This window comes from Sciurus vulgaris, assembly GCF_902686455.1.
Source record: "Sciurus vulgaris genome assembly, chromosome: 7".
NCBI classification, from domain to species: domain Eukaryota; kingdom Metazoa; phylum Chordata; class Mammalia; order Rodentia; family Sciuridae; genus Sciurus; species Sciurus vulgaris.
In genome coordinates, this window is record NC_136467.1 from 114,872,476 (window position 1) to 114,900,436 (window position 27,961).

At 41.9% G+C, this 27,961-nt stretch overlaps 2 protein-coding genes across 8 annotated transcripts in view; both read right to left on the minus strand.

The window, feature by feature from the left end:
• Window positions 1-1,367: 1,367 nt before the first annotated feature.
• RPL7L1 (ribosomal protein L7 like 1) lies at window positions 1,368-19,876 on the minus strand. Of its 3 annotated transcripts, none has more exons than XM_079147788.1 (7): window positions 16,844-19,876; window positions 8,924-9,032; window positions 7,729-7,889; window positions 6,425-6,562; window positions 5,068-5,177; window positions 4,662-4,876; window positions 1,368-4,104 (listed from the first exon to the last, which is right to left on the minus strand). In XM_079147788.1, exons 1-6 carry the CDS (start codon window positions 16,975-16,977, stop codon window positions 4,668-4,670), a joined length of 861 nt encoding a protein of 286 aa, XP_079003914.1. In that variant the 5' UTR covers window positions 16,978-19,876; the 3' UTR covers window positions 1,368-4,104; window positions 4,662-4,667. The 3 variants fall into 3 exon arrangements, with proteins under 3 accessions (XP_079003914.1, XP_079003913.1, XP_079003915.1); XM_079147787.1 differs by lacking the exon at window positions 16,844-19,876 and adding an exon at window positions 9,891-10,149; XM_079147789.1 differs by lacking the exon at window positions 16,844-19,876 and adding an exon at window positions 9,662-10,043.
• The window catches only part of BICRAL (BICRA like chromatin remodeling complex associated protein), a 73,344-nt gene continuing 64,336 nt past the window's right edge, over window positions 18,954-27,961 (minus strand). For all 5 annotated transcript variants that reach the window (XM_079147733.1, XM_079147735.1, XM_079147734.1 and 2 more), the window contains 3 exons: window positions 26,536-26,630; window positions 23,575-23,677; window positions 18,954-20,714 (listed from right to left, as the gene is read on the minus strand). In XM_079147733.1, coding sequence (XP_079003859.1) covers window positions 19,927-20,714; window positions 23,575-23,677; window positions 26,536-26,630 — 986 coding nt within the window. In that variant the 3' untranslated portion in view covers window positions 18,954-19,926. The remainder of the gene's footprint in view (window positions 20,715-23,574; window positions 23,678-26,535; window positions 26,631-27,961) is intronic.

Here is a 27,961-nt window from a genome sequence, read left to right on the forward strand (position 1 = left end):
TACTTTACTCTCCCTATTTCTGAACAAATTCCATATTTATCGTGGCTTCGAGGGCACCCAAGCTTAGTTTTGATCTTGCAGAGAGGTGTTCATCTTGCACCTGATTAGCAGGAGAGAAGGTAATGATGAAGCAGAAAATCAGAGTCTGGAAGTGAGGATGTTGGGAGTTGAACCAGGGCCAAGGATATCTGAGAAAGAAAGTAAGACTGGCAAGGTCTGTGTTGTGGCTCAGTGGTAGAGCGCTTGCCTAGCACCTGTGAGGGGCTGGGTTTGATTCTCAGCACCACCTAAAAATAAAAATATCCTGTCCATCTACAACTAAAAAAAAAATTTTTTTTTTTTTCAATCCGGGGGCGAGGGAAGTGAACCTGGTGAGTGAGAAAGGAATTCTGAGGGCAAGATCTGCAGATTACCATCTGCAGATTACCTAGGCCACAGAGGGTTGTTCCCACTTCATTCAGTATTCTGTTAAATACCAACTGGTGTGCTGCAGTTCATTCCTGGCACTCACCATCCAGTTAGTGAAGAGCCTGCAAGTCAAAGAGCACAATCCCCAATAAGACTTCAGATGCCAGCTGTAAATTTAGAGTCCCCAAGTCACCCGAGTGATTTGAGTGATACAAATTAAGGGGTTCCCACAACCCTCAGATTTAAAAATTCACTAGTGGCTGGGGTGTAGTCAGTGGTAGAGGCTTGCTAGATATGCAGGAGATTCAGGATTCACTCCCCATCACTACTGCAAAAATAAGAGGAAGAAGAGGGAGTGGAGCGCGCGCGTCTGCGCGTGCATGAAAGTAGGTACGTGCGTGGTGCCTACGCACGCATGCATGCAAAGGTGAGTTGTTTTGCAGAGGTGCTTCCTCTCCTTTTTATTCTGAAGTACATTTCACGTTGGGAACTCTAAGGTGGACTAAATTTTTGCGTCTCAAATGTTTCTGCGTAGAGTTGATCACCGTTCTCAAGCGCCCCGCCCCCACGTCTTGGCAGCTTGGTATGATCTACGTCCTCCCCTTCGTTTCCTCCCGTAGTGGTTGCACCCACCACACCCGGAAGTGCTTTCTTGTTATTCCAACTAGGGTTCGCAGCCGGGTATGGAGCCTTCTGGCAGTTCGAGCAGCTGTGGCAGACCCCTCGAACCCGAGTCAGCCCCGGCCTCGGTAACCCTGGCGCAGCTCCTAAATCTGGTTCAACATGGCCAGAAGCTTCCGGGCCTGGAGAAACGCCACATCACGGCGACTCATGGCGACCCCACGGCATCTCAGCTCCCGCGAAGGCCCAAGCCCTGGGAAGCCGCGGGTTCAGCAAACTCCCCCAGCGCCGCCGCGGCCCTAGAGCCCCTGCCACCCGCATCGCAGACTCTCGGGTAAGAAGGTCCCAGTGGAGCCCAGCTCGGCGGAGGCAGCACGTTTCCGAGACTCGAGGTCGTAGGGCCTGTGTCCTGCTTGAACTTGCGACCCTGGATACCAACTGGATACCCTGTTTCAACTGGGACCTAATTCTCCTGGGAGCTTCGTAGGGTTTGCTGTGTATTGGTACTTCTGGATTACGATTATCAGTTTTTTTAAAAATCTGTGCCAGTCGGTATACGTTAACTCACATCTCATACTTTACTAACTGCGACACGTTTTCATTTCCAAAGTCCCAGAGGGGGTTGGGGGTATGTGGACGTAGCTCAGAGGCAGAGCTCTTGCCTAGCATGTGCGAGCCCCCCCCCCCCCCCCCCCCGGCTTATCCCAGCACCTAAAACCACTAATGGGTCTGACCCATAGGAATTAGTGACGTACAGAACCTGATCCCAATTCTGGTGGTAATAGAAATGAACCTGGGATCCAAATGGCATGTTCTTTTGACAGCCACTTTCCAGATGGCAATTAAAGCTGATAAAAACTTGGTCCCAAAATGACTTTTAAGAATACTAAAGGATTAAAAACAAAACAGGCCTATAATTTCAGTAGCTTGGGAAGTCGTGGCACGATTAAAAATTTGAGGCCAGCCTCAGCAACTTAGTGAGCCTGTCTCAAAAGGGAGAAAATAAAGGGGGGGCTAAGGCCTAGGTCAGTGGCAGAACACTCCTTGGTTCAATCAACAGTACCACACACACAAAAAAGTTCAATTTCTTTACATCTACTCTTGATTCCTTAAACTCTTTTCCCTTCAAAACCTAGAGCATACCTAGCGTGTACATTGTCATGAAAAGCCCATATTAGCATATCATGACTATATATAGGTAGAAGTTTTCCCTGAAATGAGGATAGTTCCACAACTTGCTCAGGGAATGTTATAGCATGTTACACACAGGGAAAGGCACAATTTATAATTGTTTATGTAGGATTATAAATTTAAAACTACTGTTTTAACAACTATTTGCATAGACCAGCTAGAGGTATCTCTTCCATTTTTTGCAGTGGGGCAGATTGAACCCAGGGCCTCATGCATATTGGGCAAACATTCTGCCACTGAGCCCAGCCTTGTTCCCTTATTTTGTAAGAGACCGGGGATATAAACCCAAGGCTTCCCTACCTACAACTGTTTTTCCACGACTTTGTGATACATCATTTTAAAATAATCTGATTTCACAATGCTCTCCAACAGAAAAGTAACACATTTATAGAATCTTCCTCACAGGTTAAACTCTGGAACCAAACCTAATTACCTCATAAGCTGGCACATTTTAAGACATTCCTATGCATCTCACTCAATTTTCATAGCTGTATTTGAGGGTCTCCAAGAGCCAAAAGTGCAGCAGAGCTGACCCAAAGGACCAAGAAACATAATGATTAAGCATGTTTTCAGTTTAACTGGGCTCTGACATTCTCAACAACTACTTAAGCAGCAAGTGAGGGAACAGAGAGAGTACCACTTTTAGGGGTAGACAGAAAACAAATAGTATCCACTTTTTTCAGGATGAACACCACCAGAAGCCTTGTTGATCTACCTTATTACCAGAAAGATAAAGGACACTTAAGTCCAGAATATGGAAAAACAAACCCAAGTGAGTTGCCTGGGTCCTAAAAGTCAAATAGTGCTAATTTCATCCATGCCAAAACAAGAAAATGACTCTTCTTCCTAATCTGGATTTTAAGAAGGCTGATCAGGGAAACCTGGAAATTTCATCCTGAACCCCAGGCGGGGGAAATGGTCAGTAATGTAGAATTATAGATGGTGCAAAAGTGAACAATCTGTCACTATTTTTTGGTACTGGGGATTGAACCCAGGGATGCTTTACCACTGAGCTACATCATCCCACACACTTTTTAAAATTTTGAGACAGGGTCTTGCTAAATTGCTGAGGCTGGCCTCAAATTTGTAATGTTGCCTCAGTCTCCTGAGCTTTTGAGATTACAGGTGTGTGCCACTATGTTCTTAACAGAAACACAACTGGCTAGTTTTTACAGAACATGGAACCAGAATACTAGTCCAAATGCTTATAAGAACAGGACTTCCTCAGAGAAGATGTACAGGTCCTGAAAGAGAAGGATCTATGAACACCCTGAAATTCCAAGCAAAATTTTTGAGTATATGTGTTCACGGTGAAGGGTTCTTCCTCTTTTAAACTCTGAGCTAGTGAAAGGAACGTAAGTCTGTTGCAGGCCAGGATAGAAAGCCCCCAGATACACTTAGAGCCAAGGCAAGTCTCAGAGTTCACAAAGCTGTTGTTCAAAAGGTGGAACATGGACTCAACAGAGACAGAAGAGCACAGATTTTGTACTTCCTAAGTATTTCAAGTCTTTTCAAAACAAGACTCTTGGGACCTCTAGATTCAAGTGTGCTCCTAAACTTGGTCAACTGCTACAAGTCTTAGGGGGCCTTGTATACATGCTTGGGTTACTCATTCACCAACATTAAACCCCTGACAAAGCAGGACTTCTTTCTCCATGGCATGTGTTGATTTCAGAGGCAGAGGTGGGTCAATATAGGAAACAATAAAATTTTTCCTTGGAACTTGTCTGTGATGACAGGTGCCTGCCATGATCATGACTACTGTCTCTTCCCCAATCCCTTTCTTCCATTTTCTTAAGGCAGAAAATAATCTTCTCTGAAGATACTTGATAACAATTCCATCAAACAAAAACATGTGCTTCCAATGCACTGCTTTCAGATATTCTGAGGAAGAAGAATATAACTGCATCAATACAAATTTACTGCAATTTTGCACCTAACAGTATTAACAGCAGCAATAAAAAGCATTTTCAGAGAGTTAAGATTCCTTCAATGAAACAGATGACTTGGGTTGGGGTTGTGGCTCAGTGGTAGAGCCCTTGCCTAGCATGTTGAGGCATGGGGTTGATTCTAAGAATATAAAATAAATGAATAAAATAAAGGTCCATCACCAACTTAAAAAAATATTCACCACCACCACAACAATAAATCTTCAAATTCTTTTTGGAACAACCCTAATCACCAATAAAATAACTGGAAAGAAAAAAAAAATACTTTTTGGAATTAGTTTTTCCCTACTTCCAGTTAAATGATGATAGTGAGAGAAGTTTTCTTAGCCTGTAACTTTTTTTTGTGACATGGGATTGAACCCAAGGCCTTGTGCATGTTAGGCAAGCACTCTACAGGGAGCTATAGCTTAAGCCCACAAAAAGAACTTTCAAGTGACAAGGCATGGCTTATTAAAAAAATCAGACCAAGAGCAGTTTTCATCCCTTTCTCACCTGGGTTTAGTTCAGCTGGCGGATGAGCTGATTGATGCGTTCACCCCGATAACCAGGTAGGCCCATCTCCTTGAGGAAGCCCACTCTATTTTTGGTAGCATGACGGGCCACAGAGAGATGGAAAGGGCACAAGAACTTAGAGATCTCCCAGAAATACTTCCCAGGGAAGGCAATTTCATGAATGAGATCTTCCAGACAAATGACATCAAACCTCCCTAAAAGATATAAGGGCACAGATCTTTATTCACCATTTACTCAGCACATGCATGCCAAGCTTTTACATGCCAGAGCTGGGCACACTGGCATGTTCTTAGGACTCCCAAAAGAATACATCCTGGACCCCAAATCAAGGCCACCAAAGACCCCTGCTTTTTGCTCCCACTGATCTTTAAGCAGTAGCACTCACCCAGGTGCTCCTCAATCACTGTGTTGTCTGTCAAGGAGATGGTCTTATTCTTGATCTTTGCTTGTCCACGTTTCAAGATGAGTTCCCGGACAGACTTCAGATTTGGAAATCTATGAGACAGAATAAAGCACAGCCTTAACTGGCACCTGGCACGCTGCATTATACGGACTACTTAGTCCTTCAGCCTGAGAAGAAAAGGTGGGAGAGTTCTCCTATTCATCCCCTCACCGAAGTGTTCTATAATCACAAGCTGAAATGCTTATGAATACATAAATGAAGGAGGGGATAAAAAAACAGAGTGGCCCTGGCTATGTAAACAGAAATTTAAATTTATGGATATAGGTATTCACTAAGCAAAAAAAAAAAAAAAAAAAAAAAAAAAATTTCCGGCAGGGTGCGGAAGCTCATGCCTATAATCCCAGCTACTCAGGTGGCTGAGTCAGGATCATTATAAAGTCAGCCTGAACAATTTAGCAAGATCTCGTCTCAAAATAAAAGACAGGGCTGTAGGTGCAGCTCATCAATAGTGTGTTCCTGGGTTCAATCCCCAGTAATGGTGGTATGTGTTGGTGGTGGAAGGTGGGGTGGGTGGGGATTCCCAGATAAAACAAAAACCACTACCTGGCTTATAGTTTACTCAAGATGGTGCAGGAGCTGGAAATTAAACCTAACCTTTTTTTTTTGGTGGTGCTGGGGACTGAACCCAGGACCTTGTGCATGTGAGGCAAGCACTCTACCAACTGAGCTATATCCCCAGCCTTGTTTTGGTTTTGAGACTGGTTCTCACCAGGTCTCCCAAGCTGGCCTTGAACTCTTGATACTCTTAAGTATCTGGGATTAAGGTATGTACCATCTCTCTGCTGGATTTTAATGTTCAAGGAATACTACTCTTACACAAGCACTATCACTATAGTTCAGTTTCAAGACTCCCCCAAGTGTGTGTGTGTGGTTTTTTTTGTTCTGGGGATTGAACTCAGGGTCTCTGCATGCTAGCAAGTGCCTAATAATTGAGCCCACATCCCTACCCACTTTTAAAATTTTGAGACAGGATCTCACTAGTTGACTAGGTGGGCCTCAAATTGGAAATCATCCTCCCTTGGCCTACTGGCATGTGCCACTGTGCCCAGCTTTTACTCATCTTACTCATCCTAGGCCCTGCTATGGTAATGTTCAGACCATAATTAGCATTACTGATTCTTCTCCTCTGCCTGTCCTAAGTGTCAAAATTCTTTATTTCTGGTGACCATGACAATAAAATGTCCAACAGAGCAACATGAGCCTTGGAAAACAATACCTTGCGCACCCTCACACACTCAAATAAAAGGTCATGTGACTTCACACTGAAAATCTTACTTACCCCCAAGTCACATAAGGTTCTACTATCCGCAGCATTTTTAGGCTTTTCGGAGTGACTTTAACAAAGACACCACTAAATATTTTCTTCAGACGAAGTCTTGCAATGGTCCTCTGCACCAGCAAACTCACCCCACTAATCCTGAAATAAACAGTAACACAAATCAGCTCTCTCCAGTTTATGTCAGTTCAGTAAGCACATATGAAATCTGTGCCACCACACTGAGAGAAGAGACTGCCTTAAAGAGCTCAGTTTAGGTACTGCTGATTGAATCCAGGGGTGTCTTACTACTTAGCTATATATCCCTAGTCCCATATTTATTTTGCTAAGTTGTTGAGGCTGGCCTTGAACTTGTGATGCTACTGCCTCAGCTTTCTAAGTTGTTGGAAGAGTTCAGTTCAGTGGAAGGTAATTTATAAACACATCATTTTCCTGTTACGGGAAACAGTGCATAAGGTGATATGGGAACACAGAGATTCTCCCTGAATTTGTGAGGAAAGGAGTACATAGGGAACTTGAGCCTGTTTTAATGGCAGTAAAAGCTCCTGGAGATTTTGAGTAAAAGGGAGATGAGTGGATTTCTCTCTGACCATCACCACAGGGAACCTACAGGTCAGATCTGAGATTGCACAGAATCCAGTTAATGCAACAGTCCAGGAAAGATTATGGGCAGTAGTAGGAGGATTAAAGACAGTTCAAAAATATTTAAAACTCACAGACTTCACAGTAAGAAGCACACTGCTGTATGTGAGGGTAAGGGTAGATAAAGGAAGTACCACTAAATGTTGAAGTTTCTTTTTAGCACTGAATATGCTCCATCCACCCAGCCATGCTTTAGTTCCTAGAAAGATGTCTTGGGACTGGGGATGTAGCTCAGTTGGTAAAGTGCCTGCCTCGCAAGCCTAAGGCCCTGGGTTCAATCCCCAGCACCACACACACACACACACACACACACACACACACACACAAAAGAAAGATGTCTTAATTCCTCCATTTCAGGACATTACATATATGCCTTGAAAGCCATCTCCCAACACTAGTGAACTCCTTTCATGTCTTTCCAGTTGCAGGTTCAAGTTCCTGCTTTAGAGAAGGTGTCCTCAAGCACCAGCCCCCAATGTGCAGTTTACCTCATAGTAAGTCTGTCTCCCTAATGTTGCAGACAAAAAGCCATATTTGTTGAGCTCATCCTTGAATTCCTAGCACAACCTGCCATAGTGGCTTAGGCCTTGCTACCTATCTCCCTAGAAAGGGATCTAAAGGGACCCCCAACCTCAGGGAATCTGAAAAAGACACCAGTACTATACCTTTGGATGCGTACAACAAAGGCCAAGGAATGTTTATCAGGCATTTCCAAAGCATGAGGTTTCACTTCTAGTCGTCTGACACGCACCTGGTCACGTTTCTTCCGCCAGGAATCATGTAGGAATGATTCCAGTCGCTTAAATTTGAACTGTTTTCCTTTTCTCTGTTACAGAGAAGACAAACCATCATCGCCACTGTGACTACACTCACCTTTAATTCCAAAACAGTAATTCATGAGTCATTAATAATAGAGCTTATCTCTCCCTGTTAATCAAAGGAAAGTAAATAGGCATACTCTATCTTTTTTATCTGAAACACCGTGTTGCTATGTTGCCCAGGATGGCCTCAAACTTGTGATCTTCCTGCCTGAGTTTCCCAATTGACTGGGATTTCAGGCATATGCCACCACACATGGATGACTCTGTTATATGATGGAAAAATAAGAAACTCAAGTAAAGATAGTTGAGAAAACTTCAGAATTACTAAGGAAAGTTTCTTTCTTTTTTTTTTTTTTTGGGGGGGGGGCTGAGTTGCTAGGATTGGAGAGATTTGGAGAGATGCCCTGCTGCACCTGGCTATTTAGAGAAGTTTCTGACAAACTAAAAAGACTAGTTTACATGCTTTTAACCAATGTATGCCAAAAAGTGCTCACAATGTTTATCAACACAGTGTTAGGTACAGACTGAGCATTTGTTTCCTTGTCCCCAAAATACACATTTATTCAAAGACATTTAGAAGCTAGGCATGACATTCCAGTTGGAGTCCAGCCTCAGTAACTTAGCCAGACCCTGTCTCAAAATAAAAAATAAAAAGGGGTGGGATGGGGCTCAGTGGTTAAGTGTTCCTGGGTTCTGCCCAGGTTTAAAAAAAAAAAAAAAAAAAAAAAAAAGACATTTAGTAAACAACAAAAGCCATTGTATACACTTTGGTTTTCTGCCAGGTTTGGTTTCTAAAATAAAATCACTCAATATGAATCTAGACGGAACAATCTCCACTTCACTTTTTCCTTAAGCTCTATTCCAGTATTTTGCTTGCAAGGGTACTGGATAAATCTTTGCTGAAGACACAAACCAGATACCTTGCATATTAAAAAACTGGGAAAGGGGTTTGATAAAACTAAAATCTAGTTCAACATATGCTGAGTAAATTCATTCAATACAAATTCTAATACCTTCTTTCTACTCCCCCCAGTATTACCTCCTTCTTTGCCAAAAGCGCTTGCTTTGCCTGGGTAGCTTTGAGGGCCTGATAAGTCTTCCTCTTTTTCAGGAGATTTTCTGGAACCAGAGGGATCTTTTTTCTTTGCCTGATGGAGAAAATTGATTAGCGATAATAACACTTAGGAAACGAACATTCAATGGGTTTCCAAATCAATACCCAGGATTTCTGGGAACGTTGCTGCCTTCAAACTTCTGAGAACTGAATTTCTCCTGCAACCTATGATTTCTGACTCGTCTTCAAAATGAAGCCCTAATGTTCACTCGTATCCAAAGCCTTAAAAACTCATGAACCTCTTGGTTCCTGGTTCATACACAACAGAGCTTTTAGTACCACAGTCTTTCATCGACTAACAGCGATGAGATCCTAGAAAGAACCCGTGGGGTTGGGGCGAGTGCAGATCCACCTACAAGGTAAATAATGGAAGTTAGACTGGGTGAATTCAACTCTGGCATTCTCCAGCCGTTCTCCTCTCCACACGTATGCTTCCTCAAAGTCAATCCTTCGCGTCTAGGCAACCAGGAACAACCGCGGCCCCGTCCGCTTGCCCCCGCCCTACAGCCCCCTCACTGGTACTCTCTGTAATCTGGAGTCTTTTGTTTTCTCTTCCTACAGTCCATAAGTGTCCTCCCTTTCTGACATCACACCATAAACACCATGGATGGCATCGGATACTCAAGGCCCCACTCGAAAAACGCAAAGACCTAAGCGACTTACTCTTCCTCCGCCATTTTCCCAGAGCTGCGATTACCGTTTGTGTGCACTTCCGCCAGGCGGGGAAGAGAGGACCCACTCTGTTTAATTGACCACAGAGATGTCTGTTCTAGCTCACTCTGGAGGACCCGGGCAGCCAATGCCCTTTAGCAGCCGCGCACCGCGAGGTCTTGCTAACCCTGACTAATGCCAAAAGTGACACAAAGCTTCCCGGTTCCCCAGCATTGCCAACTTTTCCCAAAAGTGTCTGCTTTGTCTGGGTACCTTTGAGGGCCTGATGAACCTCTTTTTAAAAAGATTTTCGAGAACCAAGGGGATCTCTTTTCTTTGATACAGAAAACTGAGATCAGCGATAATAACATTTAGAAAACGCATGTTCAATGGATTTCCAAACCAATTCAATACTTTGGACTCCGGGGACCACTGATGCCTTCGAACTCCTGAGGAGAGGGATTCTCCTGAAAATAGTTTGACTCCAGTCTTCAAAATGAAGCCCTAATATTCACTCTATCCAAAACCTTAAAAACCCCATCGTGCCTCGGTTCGCACCCTCAAACTTTTTACAGTCTACGACATTTTCAACATTCATCCATTGCCTTCTAAGCTACGTTCTCCCGCGCCTGCTAGCTTGGCGATGAACGGCACAGCTCTTCCCACAATGCACTACGGCTTCCGCTGTGGCGCCGGCGCCGTACTTCCGGCTCGTGCGGTTCTGCTGGGCTCTGCAAAGGAATCAGGGTGGTGTTTTTCCTCCGCAGAAAGCTGCGGGGCTGGCTTTGCCTCTTGCTTACGGGTGGAGGTGTTTGTGGACCACTTGGGTTGGTAAAGAAGATAATCCGATTCCGTCTGCTCGGCTCCATCAGCGGCTCCTTAAGCAAGTTATTTAACCCTTTTGTACTTAGGTTTCCTTATCCATGAGGTGAGGACCCTCTCTGGATCCTGGGCTGGCGGGATTCGTACCCCCTGCCCGCATAAGAAATAGGCAAACGATGGAAAAGGGGAAAATGGGCTTGGCTGCCGATAACACTGATAGCTTGCGAGGATTATGGGATTCTGTGGCGTGTTAGCACAATCTCTGAGAATAAGCAGTCAACACTGTTAGTTATTACTGTGGACCCCAAACTAGAAATGCCTGCTTGCACCCTCAACCTTCCCGCGTATGTCTCGCATCGCCTGGAATATGCTCTCATCTCCTCCTGTCTACATAAAATCCTGAAAAGCAACTCAACTCCTGTCATCTCTGGAGAGCTCCAGGGCAGCACTTCTCAAACGTTCATTTGTATGGAAGTCACTTGAGGATCTTGTTAAAATGCCGATTTTTATTCAGGAGGTCGCTGGCGGCGGGTGTGTGTGTGTCAATATTTTACATTAAAAAATATTTTTAGATGTTGATAGACCTTTATTTTATTCTATTCATTTATTTTGTATGCGGTGCTGAGAATCGAACCCAGTGTCCCACACATGCTAGGCAAGCGTTTTACCACAGAGCCACAACCCCAGCCCCAATATATTTTTTTTTTTTTTTTTTTTTAGGTGCTGGGGATTTGAACCCAGGGCCTTGTGCTTGCGAGGCAAGCACTCTACCAACTGAGCTATATCCCCAGCACAATATTTTGCATTTTTAATGGGTTCCACAGAGCAGTGCTGCTGGTCTATGGGCTACACTTGACTTAGCAAGGTTCTAGAGTAGTCTCTTTCCTTTCTCTGAAGTTTCTTTTGGAGCGTAAGAGAATGGTCCCAGCACAGCTTGGTGACTCACGCCTGTAGTCCCAGCTGCTGGGGAGGATTGCTTGAGAACAGGTTCCAAACCAACCTAGGCAATATAGTGAAACCCTGTCTCAAAAAATGAAGCAAGCAAAAACCCAAAAGAGTGGTCCCAAGTTGTATTTTGTATATATTTGTGTATTTTGTTATAGGTGTATTTATTCCCTCATCACATTGTGGTTATGTTTTTCATTCATCACTGATTCTAAGGGTCTAGCCAGTTTCTCAATCTTGGCACCTTCCACAGGTGACTCAGTGGTTAAGTGCCTCCAGATTCAGTCTTTAGTACCAATAGGTAGGTAGATAGATGAAAATAAATAAAGCAGGGGATGTTGTTCAGTGGTAGAGCACACCTGGGTTCAGTTTCTGTATCATGCCCCACACATAAAGGTATCACCACAGACTTTATCCTGTATCTTGGCTTATTCTTTCTCTATTGAGTACTCTTTGGGATACTTTATTTTCTACAACACCTATTACAGTTTTGTAGGGGCTTGTGAACTGAGTGGTTGATCTGGAGACACGAGGAATATTGGTGTGTGCTATATAAGTCCACCAGGAAAAACAGTGCTGAACTGCTCACTACTTAACCAATAAATGAATGCAAAAGGACAGCACAGTGTTCAGAATCACTAGTATGAAGCACATTCTCACTCAGCACTTTACCATGTGACTTACTTTGAAAACAAGCAAAACAGAAGGGTCACCAAAGTGTAAGACATTCATTAAATAGTAAATAAGGGACAAAGATAAATCAATATTTTGTAACCTCCCTGTGTATGGATAAAGGGTAGACTCTGGTACTGACAATACAAAGGGGAGGAGGAGTTATAACACTCCTGTCTGAGACTATGCAAGTCAGGATTCATGAAATAGCTTACCATTGCCAGCAGATGGTGCTAGGAGAGCACTTATTCTCAATTCATAGCCATCACTGTACTGGACTGACCAGAGGAAAAGTCATTCACTAACTGCATTTGTGTTTATTGAGCATTGACTATGTGCCTTAGCACTGGGAAGATAATTTTTCCGTTCAAGAGAGATTAATGAATAAGAATGTACAGTGGCTACCCACAGCCTTAAGCATCTTGCTCTTGGGGCTGGGATGTAGCTCAGTAGGTAGAGTGCTTCCATAGTATGTGCAAGGCCCTGAGTTTGATCCCCAGCACCACAAAAGAAAAAGAATCTTACTCTTTTTAGCCTATCCTCATAGGTTTTGTTCTCTTCTGGCTACTTCAGTTGTTCATTGTTAGGGAATGGCTAAATTATGGCAGATGATGCAGTTATATGCAGTGAGTTTTTTTTTTTTTTTCTTAAAACGTTTTGGCTTGCCAACATCCATTCCTATTTCCAACAGTATCCCATTCCTTTTGTGAAATGGTCTTTCATTGAGTACAATCTTAGCAGTGGTGGGGGACATCAAATTCAAATGTTTGTCCCCCTAATAAAGTTTTAGGGGGCCTTTGCAAGATTCTTAAAATTCTTTTTCATCTCACCAGTGGAATGGGGTATGAAACTTCTCTGGGATTTTGAATCTTGAGCAAAATGATGATGGAACAAAGTAGGAGGTTCTGGGAAAGACTTTTAAGAATTTCCCCCTACTAGGACCTGTTGGTGTTTTTTTGCATCTGTCTTTCTCAGGCCTGGTGGTTCTTCTATGTTCTTTTCAATCCGTATCCTCCCTATAAAATCCCTTTATTCTAGTCACCAGAATTGATTTCTGTTGCTTACAACCAAAGAATCCTGACTATAATATTCCCAGATAATTGATTATAAAAAGCAAGATACAAAATAGGTTAGAACAGACTCTTCCCAGGTTTTTTGGTTATATTTGTATGTAACACTTTTAGAACAATATACAGTAGTGTTGATAGAGGTTATTTGGGGAAGTGGGAATTGGATCTAGAATGGAGGGGAAGGTATATTTTGTGGTATGCCCTTTGTTTATCACATATATACATATGATAATGATATGTATGATAATGATAAAGCTCTCTAGGTAATTAGATTCTTTAGATTTAGAAATCACTTGACCTTTTTTTTTTTTTTTTAATTTTCTGCACTACTTGGGTGGAACTCAGTGCTTCATGTATGTTAGGCAAGCCTTCTACCACTGAGATACATTCCCAGCCCTTTTTGAAAAAAAAAATTTGAGAAGGGGTCTTGCCAAATTGCCCAGGCTGACCTTGACTTGGGATTCTGCTGCTTTAGCCTCCAGAGTAGCTGGGAATGCAGGTGCACCTACCATACCCAGTGACGATGTTTTTTAGTTTTTTTTTTTTTCCTTTTTTCCTTCTGGTACTGGAGATTGAACCCAGAGGTGTTTTACTGTTTTTACTGAGCTACATCCCCAGTCCTTTTTATTTTTATTTGAGACAAGGCCTCATTAAGTTGCTGAGACTGGCCTCAAACTTGCAATTCTCCTGCCTCAGCCTCCTGGGTTGCTGGAGATTACAGGTGTGCACCACTGAGCCCAGCTTATTCTTTATTTCTGAGACAGGGTCTTGCTAATTTGCTTAAGGCCTTGCTAAACTGAGGCTGGCCTAGAATTTGAGATCCTCTTGCCTCAGTCTCCTGAGTCATTGGGATTATAGGCATGCACCACCAAGACTGGCTCCAAATCTTTTTATAAATAAGACCTTTTAATTTACATTTTATTTATTCAGAAAGGCAAAACTACCATCCCTGTTATACCCTAAAGAGAGTGCCATCTGCAGGTTCCTTTCTGCCCCAATTCTCTTTCTTGAATTATGACCTTCCTTGCAGTCCACTTCTTCTTCTTCTTATTTTTAGGTACTGGGAATTTAACTCAGTGGCACTTAACCACTGAGACACAACCCCAGTCCTTCTTTATTTTTTATTTTGAGACAGGGTTTTGCTAAGTTGCATAGGGCCTCCCAAGGTTGTTGAGGCTGGCCTTGAGCTTGCAATCCTCCTGCCTCAGCCTCTTGAGCTGCTCAGGAGGCATGTGCTAATGTTGCCTGACTCATTTTGTTTTCAAGTTTTCCTTGTTGCATCTGCAGAGTGACAAGGGTTATCAGGCAGCAGGAAGGAGAGAAGAGCAGATAAGCCTGGAGTTGGGGAAGACAATGTGAACAAAGCTTTTGATCCTGATGAAAAACATGCTTAAGTGGTAAAAGAAGGGAGATAAGAGGTGAGGGCAGCATTCTTTTGAGGGTTAAGGATACACCCAGGAAAAAAAGAGTAGGAAATAGTGCATAGCAGGGAAGACCAAAAGCCATACAGAAAACCCCAAACTTTTTCTGAATTATTTCAGGGACAATGGACCATTAGCTTTTTCACTCTAAGAGGGCCAGGATGAGTCTTCTTACTTTATAGGCAAAGAAACTTAGATTAAGAATAACTTATAGAAAGGTGTATTTGATTATGTGTTAGATGAGGTACTGGAAACCATTCCTGCAGCTAAAGGCACTTCCTGTCCCTCAAGCTGCACTGCTTCCTCTGACCTTGAAAGAAGTGATTGTTTTCCTAAGGGTCTTGAGCGTTTTCGAGTGTTTTGAAAGGCCACACCAGCACATGCTCCAGAGGGATACAGTTAAGGGTTTCTCATAAAGATCTTTCAGGTGAAACAATGAAATATTTCAGCAATGTACACAGGCTATTTATATTACACAATCCATTGTGTGTGTGCATAATGCTGGGGATGGAACCCAGGGTCTCCTGCATGCTAGGTAAGTAAGAATCCATTTCATAATATGAATGCGTTCCTAATAATTGTATGTATACTGAATCAAATCTCTCTATATTTAACATTATAATTATAAAAATCTGTTATCTTCTTTCCTGCAGAAAGTAATACTTTTTTTTCTTAGACATAACTACAGAGAGCCAGGGCATGGCAGCTCTCTACCAAGTTGTGGTTCAGAAGAATTTCAACATCCCATTTTCCTCTCTCCTGGACTCCAGGCAGTTCTCAAATGTAACTTATGTATTTGTTCCCCATCGAGACTATGGACTCTCAACCACTGAACCACATTCCCAGCCCTTTTTTATTTTTTGAGACAGGGTCTCACAATGTTGCTTAGGGCCTCGCTAAGTTGCTGAGGCTAGCTTTGAACTTGCGAGCCTCCTTCCTCTGCTTCTGGAGCCTCTGGAATTACAGGCATGTGCCACCATGCCTGGCAAGACTGTGGGCTCCTTGAAATCATGCCTGTGTTGTCCACCAATCCCAATGTTTAGCACAGTGCCTGTCAGAGGCAACTCCTCAAGAATGTTTGGTGATAATGCAATCTTCTGCTGGATTCCAAGGGGGGGGGTCTTCTCTCTATCTTGGAGAGGACACATGAGGCTGAGGCACAGCCAGACCCTAGAGCCCAGGTCCTAGCCCCCTGAGGACAGTGCAGCTAGAACCTAGCCTGAGCAATGTTGCTTCAGTGCCCCAGCTGTGGAGGTTTCTTCCTTTTCCCCTACCTTTCCCTTAGTAACTCAGGTTGCTTTCTTTGTGTCAGGGAGTGCTAGGGCCCCTTTGCTGGAACATGACCTCCCATACACAGGGCTGAGGGCTTTTACTGTTCTAAGAGAAGATGTCTGGTCTTTCCTCTGTATATGCCCACCCTGGGAGTGCAGAGACCCTGATTCTGACACAGCAGCCATTCCTCAGGCATTCCCATTGCAAGTGGCCTGAACAGGACAGAATGTTGTGCTCGACAGACATTTATCCTTTGCAAGAAGAAAAGTGTGATCTTGGGGCAACACTGCAAATGACATCAAAGAATCCATTCATCCGCCGACATAATTATTCTAACTTCTATCAGTAATATAAGAATGACATCCTATGTACATTCATTACTATAGAATCTTGATTTTTCTTCCACTGTTAGGGTAGGGGAAGCAGTTAAACCACAAAGGAGTGCAAGTATAAATTCTAGGTCTCAAAGAGCAAATTTCCCTCCTGCAACACATTTCACCCTCTACAAGTTTCCCTAACAATTTGGGTTGAGTCACACTTATGAGGGCAGGAACTCAAAATGTGGCTGATTTTACAGATGTGGTTATGGTGGTATTTCTCCGTACATCTTGGTCAAATATGGGAATCCAAAGAGAAACATGTTAATTCTGGAATAAGTCTTATGTAAAATAGTTTTCTTTATCCTTTAGCTTTCTTCTTGTCCTTATACAAACAAAATAAACAAAGATTGAAGGAAATTTCCTGCAGAATGTGATTCACTTATGTAACTTTTCAGATGACCCCCATTTTCCCCTCCTTACCTAAGGACTCATGTGACAGGACTAGGGATGAAGGCATCACAGATTTGTGACCAAACTTCCTCTTGACCAACTTTGTTTCATTTGTCATTGTTTGGAAAGGCCAATCAATTCAAATCCTGTCTCCTTGGCTGGTTAGGTTACTTTTTTGGGAATGGTAAATATATTGAAATAGAACTCCCACTGAATACTTACCCTTTCTTGGGTGGAAAGCAGCCTTTTCTCTTTGCAAAATCAAGACAATCACAGTTGCACATTTTCCCAAATCTTTGGCTGTATTGCAATGGTTGTTTCATTTTGTAATCTCCAACTAAACATTTCCTAACCATGGATTAACAATATAGTTACTGACTGGTTTCTTTTAACAGTATTTATCCAACATAACAAAATAAACTGCAATTTGTTATACTTTTTTTTTTACAAAACATTTTATAAATATTTTTACAAAATGTATACAAAGCAATTTCAAGTGAGACATACTATACAAATGAAGGTATTTAAGCAAATAAAGCCACACCACACTGACAGCGAGTGACGCGTCCTCTTTAGGTCAAGTCAGTCTGTAAGGCCTCCCTAATCTAACAGAATCTACTAAATTCTTCAGAGCTAAAATAGTTCTTTTTCGTAATTGCCAGTTTAAAATTTGCTTTATCTTTAGGCAGTACTTAAGGACACAGAAAATCAAATGCGTAATAACAAATTCACACTTTTTTCACAACAACAAACAGAAAAAAAAATGATTTTTGTTACTGAGTACAAGTAGTTCTAAAACTTAACTTTGACTAATGAACCTGAACAACTGAATGTTGGCGTCCAAGGCTGAGCTCTCTTATCCTTCGCCAGAGGGGCTCGACATGCGAGTCATGACCCATGTGCACGTAACCTAATCACAGGAGTAAAATACATTTTGTAATCTTCATTTGTCATTATCTAGAATCTTTCCTCCATAAAAAGTAAACTTACATACAAGGACACAAAAATTTACAAGTTTCATTTTGGTAAATTAGGCTCTCCATTTGCTGGACAAGTGTTAGGGCTTAAAAACCCTGTAAGATGGCATATAGAAAAGCTTGGAGTAGGGTAGCAGGGCAGGAGAGGGCAGAAAGAGAGATGACAAATGTACATGAAGCTTATCTCTTAAGAATTCCACTGATTTGCAGTAATTAATGTAATTCATTAGCAGCCCACATGAAGGCTTCCAGGTATCAAGTTCCACAATGAGAAGAATTTGATCAGTAGGGACCATCTTGAATTAGGGGAGTGTGAGCCCTAAGAGAAGAAAAGCCTGTGAAATCATGGGGTTCAGGGCGGGCTGTTAACCCAGGGCTGCCCAAACAGAAAGGTCCAACTGGCAATACCAACTTATCTTTCTAACATGTTATAATACAGGAAGAAGGGGAAATCTGCAACTTGGACATTGGCACAAATAAGGAAAAAATGGTAACCCTAGATGGCCCAGATTTTCCTATTTCAATTGGCCAGGGCTTGGGGGTTAGGTGAAGGTACATTGCTCTTATGCAGAATGGGTACCTCATGGGGTTTCTTTGTAAGGAGGGACAGAGGGACAGGGAAGATATAGGTCTTCTGCTGCTGTATATTGAATGATCAGAAGCCTTCCTTTTCATTGCAGGCCAATCTGGAAAAGAAATGCCCAACATGATGACAATGGGGAACATCCCCATTCTGGGAACATGTTAAAGTGGAGACCAATGGGTACACCTCTATGGCCAAAGAGATGAGCAGAATAAGTAAGCAAGTGTGCACACACTGAAACCAAAATGACTTGGCTCCCAACAGCTCAGACACATGTGCATGCCCTGTGGGAAAAGAGTGACTATAACATACTAGTGTGTTGCCTTCCCATTGGTGGTTACTATGACATGGAAAATGAAAGAAACAACACAAATGGGATGATCTGGGACAGCTATATAAGAAAGGAAAATGGGGAATGCTCCCTGAAAAGAAATATAAATAAATAAAGCAATAAGTCATGTTCACTGATATGAACACAGGCCAAACAAACCATGACGGGGCATATCCTTTGGCTCTCAAGTGGGAATCCTGTGTCGCAGCTCTTTCCTTTCAGTGATGGACTGGCTGGTTACCTTTGGTTTGTCTGTATTTTGGTAATGATTGCTGGCAGGGGTGACTACTGTTCTCAGACAACAAGGAGCATAAAACAAGACCAAAGTCCCCTTAAAGTATGAACTGAAAAATTGCAACTTAGTTTTCAAATGAAAGTGCTTTTGATGCTTGGCTATTTGTTGTGGGAGTGGATACACAGAGAGGTTAAATAAAACCAAACCCAGCAACAAACAAAAACATACATTGTATGTTGACTATACCCAATTACAAAATGCAAAACTCTTTGTTTTTTTTTTTTCTCAATAGTTAACATATATATGCTTTTACATATATACATATTATAATCCTCATGGCTCTATCCCGGCCTCCCCTGTACACTGTGCCACTTAACTGGTTTCCATTTTCCTTTATTTAGCCTGGTGAAATCATTTCAAGTCATGCTATTATAACTAAGAACAGAGCAATTCCTAGATGAAATTTAACATGGATATGCTGAAAAGCATGAGGTTTTGCTCCAGGAGCATTAGAAAAGCACTTGAATGATCAACAGGGAAGCCCTGCAAATGCCCTGCTTGTGTGCCACTGACTTCTGACACCAGGGCTGTAGAGTCCTTGGCACAGCAGCCAGCAACTTACTGCTCAGAGAGGGCTGAGCGGGGAGGAACGAGGTGGTCTTCCCCGAACAATACCCCCACAAAACAAAAACAAAACAAAACAGAAAAACATTAATTTGGAGCTGCAGTGGGATATTCTTTAAAAAGTAGCTTCTATCAGTCCTGTTTGATTTTCTTTAATAAGTCTGTTCTTTTCAAATGACTTATGATTGTCAAAATTTTACCCAGGGCCAAGTGTACTGAGGGCTCATTGAGTGACAGTGTTAAAAAAAAAAAATAAATAAATAAAACAAACAGACAAACAAAAAATGACCATAAGCACTTCCATAACACTTGAAATGTGTAGGGCCTATCAGACTGCTTTCTAATAAGGATGAATTTTACTAAAGGATCTCCCTGTAACCACGATGAGTATTGCTCTTAAACAAATAACAGGACTGAGATTAAAAAGAATAACCTGTGATGAAAGACCAAGCAGGCTGGAGACAGGAGACCGTTTCCATTTGCTTTTGCCAGGAGAGAATGTAACTTGTCCCGGGCAGGGGCTGAGGGCTTGGGGCTGGGGAGGGACTGCTGCTATTAACACTCTAGGATACTATTTACAGCTGCTTCTAAAATGGAGTCCGTTTCTACAACGCCTTCACTGTGGTCCGGGATAAACTTTTCTAGGCAGTTTTCCTGCGAAGCCATTGGAGAAAAGTTGGGGAAATCTAACTCAACAGAGCCGCTAACCGTGGGGTCACTCTGTGGTTGCCGCCCAGCCTTCTTGAGTTCCAAGATGTTCTTAAACGTTGTTTCTAAACTCTTGGTGAGCTGGAGATCTGGCTGGGGTTCACCAGACCCTTTCATGATGTCTGTGTGTAAAACTTCATTCTTTGGAGAATTCCTCCGAGTTTTGTCCTGGAAGGAATCGTTACATGACATCTCCAAGTGGGAGTCTACTAGGATACCGGAGAGTTTGTTCTCAGTACCGTGATCTGGTCTGGACAAGGTTTTGCGTTGGCCTTCAGGGCCGGGAGAGCACTCTCTGGTCTTCATGGGGTCTCTACGGCTGCCTTTCTCTTCAGAAGTGCTCTGGTATTGAACTAAGCCCACTTTGTCAAATTTCAGGGCTCTGCCGAGGCATTCCGTTTTTTTAGAAATGTTTCCCTCTGCAGAGACCACGATGTGATTAGGCACTAGATGAAATTGGTCATGATTCGTTGGTTCTGTCACGCCTGATTTGGCTCGGTCTCTGCTTGGGGCCTTGGCTGCCAGGTGTAGAGAACTGGTTGTTTTACTGCCATGCTGGTCATTCCTGCCAAACTGTGTCTCATGAGCAGCTTTATCAAGTTTGAAGGAACAACAGAAATCGGCCTGAAACCCCTCTGGAAATGGGGATGGAAAGAACATTAATGAGTGAGCAGGAGAGCAAGGACTAGGTAGCCAACTCCAGTGGTCCTGAGGATGACCCCGACCGTCCCACTGAGCCCTGCCCCGCCCTGAGTCAGTGATTCACGCACAATGCGGTACTGAGAGGGCATCCTAAAAAAGTAACAAGGCTCTGGAGTCACAGCTTCCACGAAGGAAGCTTAACCTCTTTGAAAAGGCAGCTGCTTGAGACCAATGGGAAAATCCGATAGGCAGAAAGCTCCACTGGGTCCCGATCACTTGGTGGTATTATTATTAATGTTTCAAAGATATATGCACAATTTACTAGGATTTGTTTGTTTTTGTGGTGCTGGGGATTGAACCCAGGGCCTCATGCATGCCAGGCCAGCACTTTACCAAGTGAGTTACATCCCAGCCCTGTTGTTGTTATCTTTTTACCATACTGGGGAGGAGACCCAGAGTCTGGTGTATGCTAAGCATGCCTTCTCCTGCTAAGCCCAGCACCTCTCAATGTTATTTTAAATTGGTTTTCTGCTAATGGCTGCTTTGAAACGATCTAAAATCAAAAGTTTGGTGCTGGTATTGACCTGGTTTCTTCCTGATGGGGCTTTTTTGTGAGGAAGGGGGATGGATTTCAGTCCCTCTAGTCGTGTGTGAGGGACCCATCACTTTGCAAGATCACAAAATGAATGGCCAACACCCATCCAAAATGGCATCTGCTTAGAAGAACAGTGGGATGGGGAGGAACTGTGTCTGTGGGTAAGCACTGAACTGTGCCAGGCAGGAGAAGCCAGTGGGTGACAAGAGAAATGAGGACTTAGTGTATCAAAGGTACAAATGGAGGTAGGCAGGAAACAAAAAGTGTTAACTCTGGAAGTAACGAAAGTGAAGTAAGGCTTTGATGACATCTACAAAACCACAAAGTATATGTATAGAATGAACATGAATTTGCTCACTAAAGTACAAAATGTGAGATCCAGGGAATGTAACTTGAAATCTAAAAAGATGATTCCACCCAACAAAGACTGGCTGTGCAGGCACCATACAGAGGACAATGAAGCATGGTCCATGCACAAGTGGCACTCATGACAGGGGTCTATGACAAAGTAGGAGGATTTATGAACAAGCCATATTCACCAAAAGGGATTAGGAGATGTCAAGTTCTAAGAAAAAAGGACAGAAATATATCCTACATTATTCTTTTCCTTTTTGACTCTTGCTAGGTACACAGCACTTTTTTTTTTTTTTGTAGTGCTGGGGATTGAACCCAGGGCCTTGGGCATGCAAGGCAAGCACTCTACCAACTAATCTATATCCCCAGCCCGGTTCATAGCATTTCTTTCAGACTTTCCCATTAGTCTGAATGTGAGGATCATATATTCTATTTGTAAACTTCTTGAGTCACATCAAACCCCAGGTATAACCTTAATATTTAAGTATCAGAAAGACATCAGTGGAATGAAAATAAAGCCACAGGAAAATAATAATCTAACAGCAGGGGGATGCATTAGATAAATTATCATGCTAATGTCTTCAAATGTATTAAAAAATTATGTTGGAGATGATAACAACATGATAAAATTTAAGATATGTTAAATGAAAAAAAGTAGAATACAACCTATGATTATAATTGTATATAAACTATGCAAATGGAAACCAGAACTGGAAGAACAGCAAAGAACTAAAAACATTTCTTTTATAGATGGTATTATAAAGGTAAATTGTGTACTATCATAGTGTTATTTGACTTAAAATATTTAGCCTGTAGTCCCAGTTATTTGGGAGGCTCAGGTGGGAGGATTCCTTCAGCACAGAAGTTCAAGCCTAGCTTGGGTAACATAGTGAGAGCCTATCTCAAAAAACCAAACCAAACCAAACCAAAATTTTAGAGACTAGAAAAAAGTAAACAGAATTCTTTTTTTTTTTTTTTTTTTTTTTTTTTTTTTTTTTTTGGTGCTGGGGATTGAACCTAGGGTCTTCTGCTGTATACCAAGCCTGCATTTTACCACTGAGCTACACCCCCAGCTCAGAACTCATTACTATTTTTTTTTTTTAAGTTATTTTTGGTGGTGTTGGAAATTGAATCCAAGGTCTTACATATACTAGACAAGGAATCTACCACTCAGCTACATCCTCAACCTCTTTGTTTTTAGTTTCTTTTTTCTTTTCTTTTTGTTCCTTTTTTTTTTCTTTTTTTTTTTTTGGCACTGGGGATTTACTTAGAGGCTGAGACAGGGTCTCACTAAGATGCTTAGGACCTAATGAAATTGTTGAGGCTGGCCTTGAAGGTGGGATCCTCTTGCCTCAACCACCCAATTACCTGGGATTAGAGGTCTTTGCTACTATGCCTGGCTCCAGACTCATTTTCAAAAGGCAGAGTATGGGACAAATCTAATATGCATGCATTCAGCTGGGGCACAGTGGTGCAGGCCTGTAATCCCAGAGGCTCAGGAGACTGAGGCAAGAGGATTTCAAGTTCCAGGCCAGACTTCACCTTAGGGAGACCCTGTATCAAAATAAAAAGGACCCTGCCTCAAAAACAAAAACAAAAACAAAAACAAAAACAAAAACGGATATAACTCAGTGGTAAAGTGCCCCTGGGTTCAATCTCCGATACTAAAAAAGAAAAGAAAAAAAAGTCACTTAACCAAATGTAAAATTCCAATTTGAATTCTATAGAATGGAGACTTCTCAGAATATTTATATATGTTTCTCAATCTGTTATTTTTTTCTCCCCAGAATTCGTGTTCTACCTTCTGGACTTACCCAGGGGTCAGTACACAGATTCCCCAAAGGTTTCAAGGTCCCTGGACCATGGCAATAACCCTCCCCTACTTGTACACTAACATTTCTTACCAGGGTCTACAAGTGCCAGACGTTTGTCCCGGGATAGGGAAGCTCTTTCCTCCTGGTTGAACATTCTATCAATCATCACCATTTCAGCAGAGGGATTGATCCGCTGAAAATGAGATAAGTTAATCATTTTAGATGCCTTTTATTAAGTGCAAACAATTTATTTGGAAAAAATGAAGCAATCAGAAACAAGAGTTGGGTGTTGAGGTTCTTGGTCATGCCCCATCTAGTCACACAAGTATGCATTTTTTAAAACTGAATTTTTTTGGTACCAGTGATTGAAACCAGGGGCACTTAACCACTGAGCCATGTCCCCAGCCATTTTTTTAATTTTTTTTTTTTTTTTTTTTTTTTGATTTTGAGTCAGGGTCTTGCTAAGTTGCTTATAGCCTTGCTAAATTGCTGAGGCTGGCTTTGAACTTGTGATCTTCCTGCCTTAGCCTCCTGAGCCACTGGGATTACAGGTGTGTGCCACCGTGCCCAGCTAAAACGGAATTTTTTTTTAGGAAAGGTAATCGACATGCTGGTACAAAATTCAAAAGGTTCTATAGGGCTTACAAAAATAAGCCTTCCTTCTTTGCTTCCCCTGCACACCCACCACAACCAAGTGCCTTTCACTGGAGGCATTAGCTGCCCAGCAGTTTAAAATATTCTTCTAGAGATATTTCAGGCACACCCAGCATATAATTTATTTTTGCACACAAATGGTGGCAATGTTGTTCTGTACCTTTCTTATCTTACTCTCTACTTAATAATATGTCTTAGAAATCTTTTTATTAAAATGACCTTTACTTTATTGTTATGCTTTGTGTATGAAGGCTGTACTTTTTATTAAGGCTTTGGATATTCAAAATCAAAAAAATATTTTTGAATCTTATTTAACATGCAAATTCATGGCATAAATAAGATAATATGACCAAATAAGTATTTCCTTCCTCACCAATTATAAAGCTGGTATTTTTTTTGATGTCTCAAAAGAGTTTTATTTCAGAAATGGCTGTCAACGAGAACAACTATTTCAGACTTTGGTGGCACAATTTTTTTTTTTTTTTTTAAAGACAGGTCTGGCTAAGTTGCCCAGCTGGCCTTGAACTTGGGATACTCCTACCTTGACCAACCAGTAGCTGGGATTATAGGAGTATGCCACCACCCTACACTCCAAAATGTTTTATTCATTTCTGTAATTAATTGGTGCTTCGTAACTAAATTTAAAAGCTTCCATTTGGGGTAATGAAAATATTCTGGATTAGTCGTGATGGTTGCACAACTTTGTGAATATACTGAAAATCCATCAAGTATACACTTTAAATGTGAACTTTGTGGTATGCTACTGATCTCTCAAAAACAAAACTAATTTTAACATTTTGAAATCAGCTAGTCTTTTCAGAATGTTATTCTGAACAACTGTCATTGCAGGTGCCTCTAATGTTGCTCCCACATCTGTGAACTGGTGAAAGGCAGTGGATAGAAGCAGAGTGTGGACAGCAGCAGAGTGTGGATTGCTCTTAAGCAGTCCTGGTCTGTGCCCAAGCTCTGATCAGGATTCTTTTTCTTTTTGGGTATTGGGAATTGAACCCGGGTACTTAACCTCTAAGCCACATCCCCAATCCCCCTTTTTAATTTTATTTTGAGATGAGTTATCGCTAAGTTGCTTAGTGCCTCACTAAGTTCCTGATGCTATCTTTGAACTCACGATCCTCCTGTCTCAGCCTCCTGAGCTGCTGGGATTATAGGCATATGCCACCACATCTGGCTTCTGCAAACTACTATCTGTATGATCTTGGGGGAATTACTTTACCAAACCTGTATTTTCTGGTAATTAAATAAATACATTTTAAAAGAATTTTGGGGCTAGGGAGATAGCTCAGCTGGTAGAGTGCTTGCCTTGCAAGCACAAGGCCTTGAGTTCGATCCCCAGTACTGCAAAAAAAAAAAATTTTTTTTTAACTTTTATTTTATCTATCTATCTTTTTTTTTGCAGTGCTGGGGATTGAACCTAGGGTCTTGTGCTTGACAGGCAAGCATTCTATCAACTGAGCTATATTCCCAACCCTTCTATTTACTTTTTTATGTGGTGCTGAGGATTGATCCCAGTGCCTCACTCATGCTAGGTGAGTGCTCTACCATTGAGCTACAGCCCCAGCCCAAATAAATTAATTTTTAACAATAAACAAACACATAAAAATCATGTTAATGGAATACTATGGAATGTATCAATACATGCATACATTGTGTGACTGCATTAAACATTATATATCTCTTTAAGCATTTATCTCTTCTTTATAATGAAAATATTCAAAATCCATTCTTCTAGCTTTTCTCCCTGCTTTTTGTGGCATTGGAGACTGAACCCAGGGGCACTAAACTACACTTCCCCAGCCCTTATTATTTAGAGACAGGCCTTGCTAAATTGCCTCAGTCTCCAAGGTAGCTGGGATTAGAGGTGTGTGCCACTGCACACTGCTATTTTAGCTTTTTGAGATACATAACATGTAATCACTATCTTAGTCACCCTACTGTACAACAGCACACTAGAACTTCTTACTCTTAATTGCAATTTAGTACCCATCAATCAACCTGTCCCCTTTGCTCTTCCCCACTATTCTCACTAGCCTTTGGTAACTACCATCCTACTCTCAACTTCTGTGAGATCAACTTTTTTAGATTTCACATGAGTGAGACCACACAGTACTTGTTTTTCTGTGCGTGACTTATTTCACTTAACATAATGACTCTTTGTTTGTTAAATAAGAAAATGGTACTGTTTCACTAAGCACAGTTCAACAAATGTTGGGTGCTTTCATTTGTATTAATGGGTAAGTGTGAATTTTTCTACAATCTTAAATACCTGTGCTTTTAAAACTATGTTTTGAAAATGTAATTCCTTGAACATTTTCTCTCTGATTTAGTAGCTGTGACCTGTGGAGCTGTAAAAAACAAACATGCTTGGCAGCACAACTTTACCATGGCGTCTTCTAGGAGCAGGCATCTGTATTTGTTAAGCATAGCTTGGGTCCTCTTAAGGAGCTGAGTGGCAACTGTTTCAAATTCATTGTCCACTTTAAAAAGAAAAAGGGAGAGAGAGAGGGAGAGGAAATAATAAGAGAGTGTAAATCACTAGGTCTTTTTTTTTTTTTTTTTTTTTAATGATTCTGGGGATTGAACTCAGGGGTACTCTACCACTGAGCTATACTCCCAGAACATTTTTTTTTAGGTACCGGGATATTGAACTGAGGGGCACTAGACCACTGAGCCACATCCCCAGCCCTATTTTTTTATCTTATTTAGAGACAGGGTCTCACTGAGTTGGTTAGCACCTCGCTTTTACTGAAGCTGCCTTTGAACTCTGATCCTTCTGCCTTAGCCCCCCGAGTGGCTGAGATTACAGGCATGCACCACTGCACCCAGCCCCCCAGAATTTTTAATTTTTAGTTCATTTTTAATTTTTGTTTTATCTTTTAAATTTTGAGACAGGGTCTTGCCAAGTTAGCCTAGTTGACCTTAAACTTGAGATCCTCGTGCCTCAGCCACCCACAGTTAGATTACAGGCATGCATCACTGTGCCTGCCACCACGTCGTCTTTCTTTTCTTTTTTTGGTGATGCTGGAGATGGAACCTAGGCCTCACACATACTAGGCAAATGCTCTACCACTGAGCTACATCCCAGGGCCCTATATCTTTTATGTAGTAAGACTGAAATGCACTGTTCCATTATTCAAATAGCACTTGTTTGTGGCAGTCTTTCCTTTGATTAGCTTTTCCTTGTTAAGCATCATGCTTCTGCACTGTTTTCCCTCACTGTCCATGTGCTCATGGAAACTCATTTTAATATAGCTTATTTCAACTTCAATTAGGAAACCAAAACCATAATACCTTTGAATATCACCTACAAAATAAATTCACATAAGAGACCAGGAACAAATATCAGTGAATACACAATGATCTGCTAGTTTAGATGACCTAAGCCTGTACTCCTTTCCAACAAAATGAAACACTAAAACACTAGGAACAATGAAACCCAACTGTCTGTGCTGGGCAGACCAGGTTAACGTAAAGACACAACCTAGTCCAGGTCATGGTCTGTAGCTCTATTCTTTATCTTTCAGTCTCCAAAGACTTTACATTTCTAATTCACCCTTCTTCTCAGAGTCTTCACATCTCTGTTTAATGTTGGGTCTTCACCTGACTCCCTGGATCTCCAGAGAAGTGCTCAGTGGATTGATAGACACCATGGTACTCTGCTATCAGAGATCCTGCCAGGAAGAGCAAAACTTGTGGCAGTTGAGAAAGGAACTAGAGTGGTAGAGGGCACTGATGGGAGTCAGGGCTTGGCAGTGGGCGTCGGAAGGACGGGTAGAACTTTGTTACACAACTAGGAGAGGCAGCAGGG

Bases quoted from the DNA above. Each gene is read 5' to 3' on its own strand.
- RPL7L1 (XM_079147787.1), bottom strand. From the start codon at position 10,033: ATGCGTTTTCTAAATGTTATTATCGCTGATCTCAGTTTTCTGTATCAA. The intron at 9,033-9,890 runs GTTGGCAATGCT...TTTCTCCATCAG, and splicing joins AGCAGACACTTTTGGGAAAA to GCAAAGAAAAAAGATCCCTC. The intron at 6,563-7,728 runs GTATAGTACTGG...TGTTTATTTCAG, and splicing joins TTTGTTGTACGCATCCAAAG to GATTAGTGGGGTGAGTTTGC.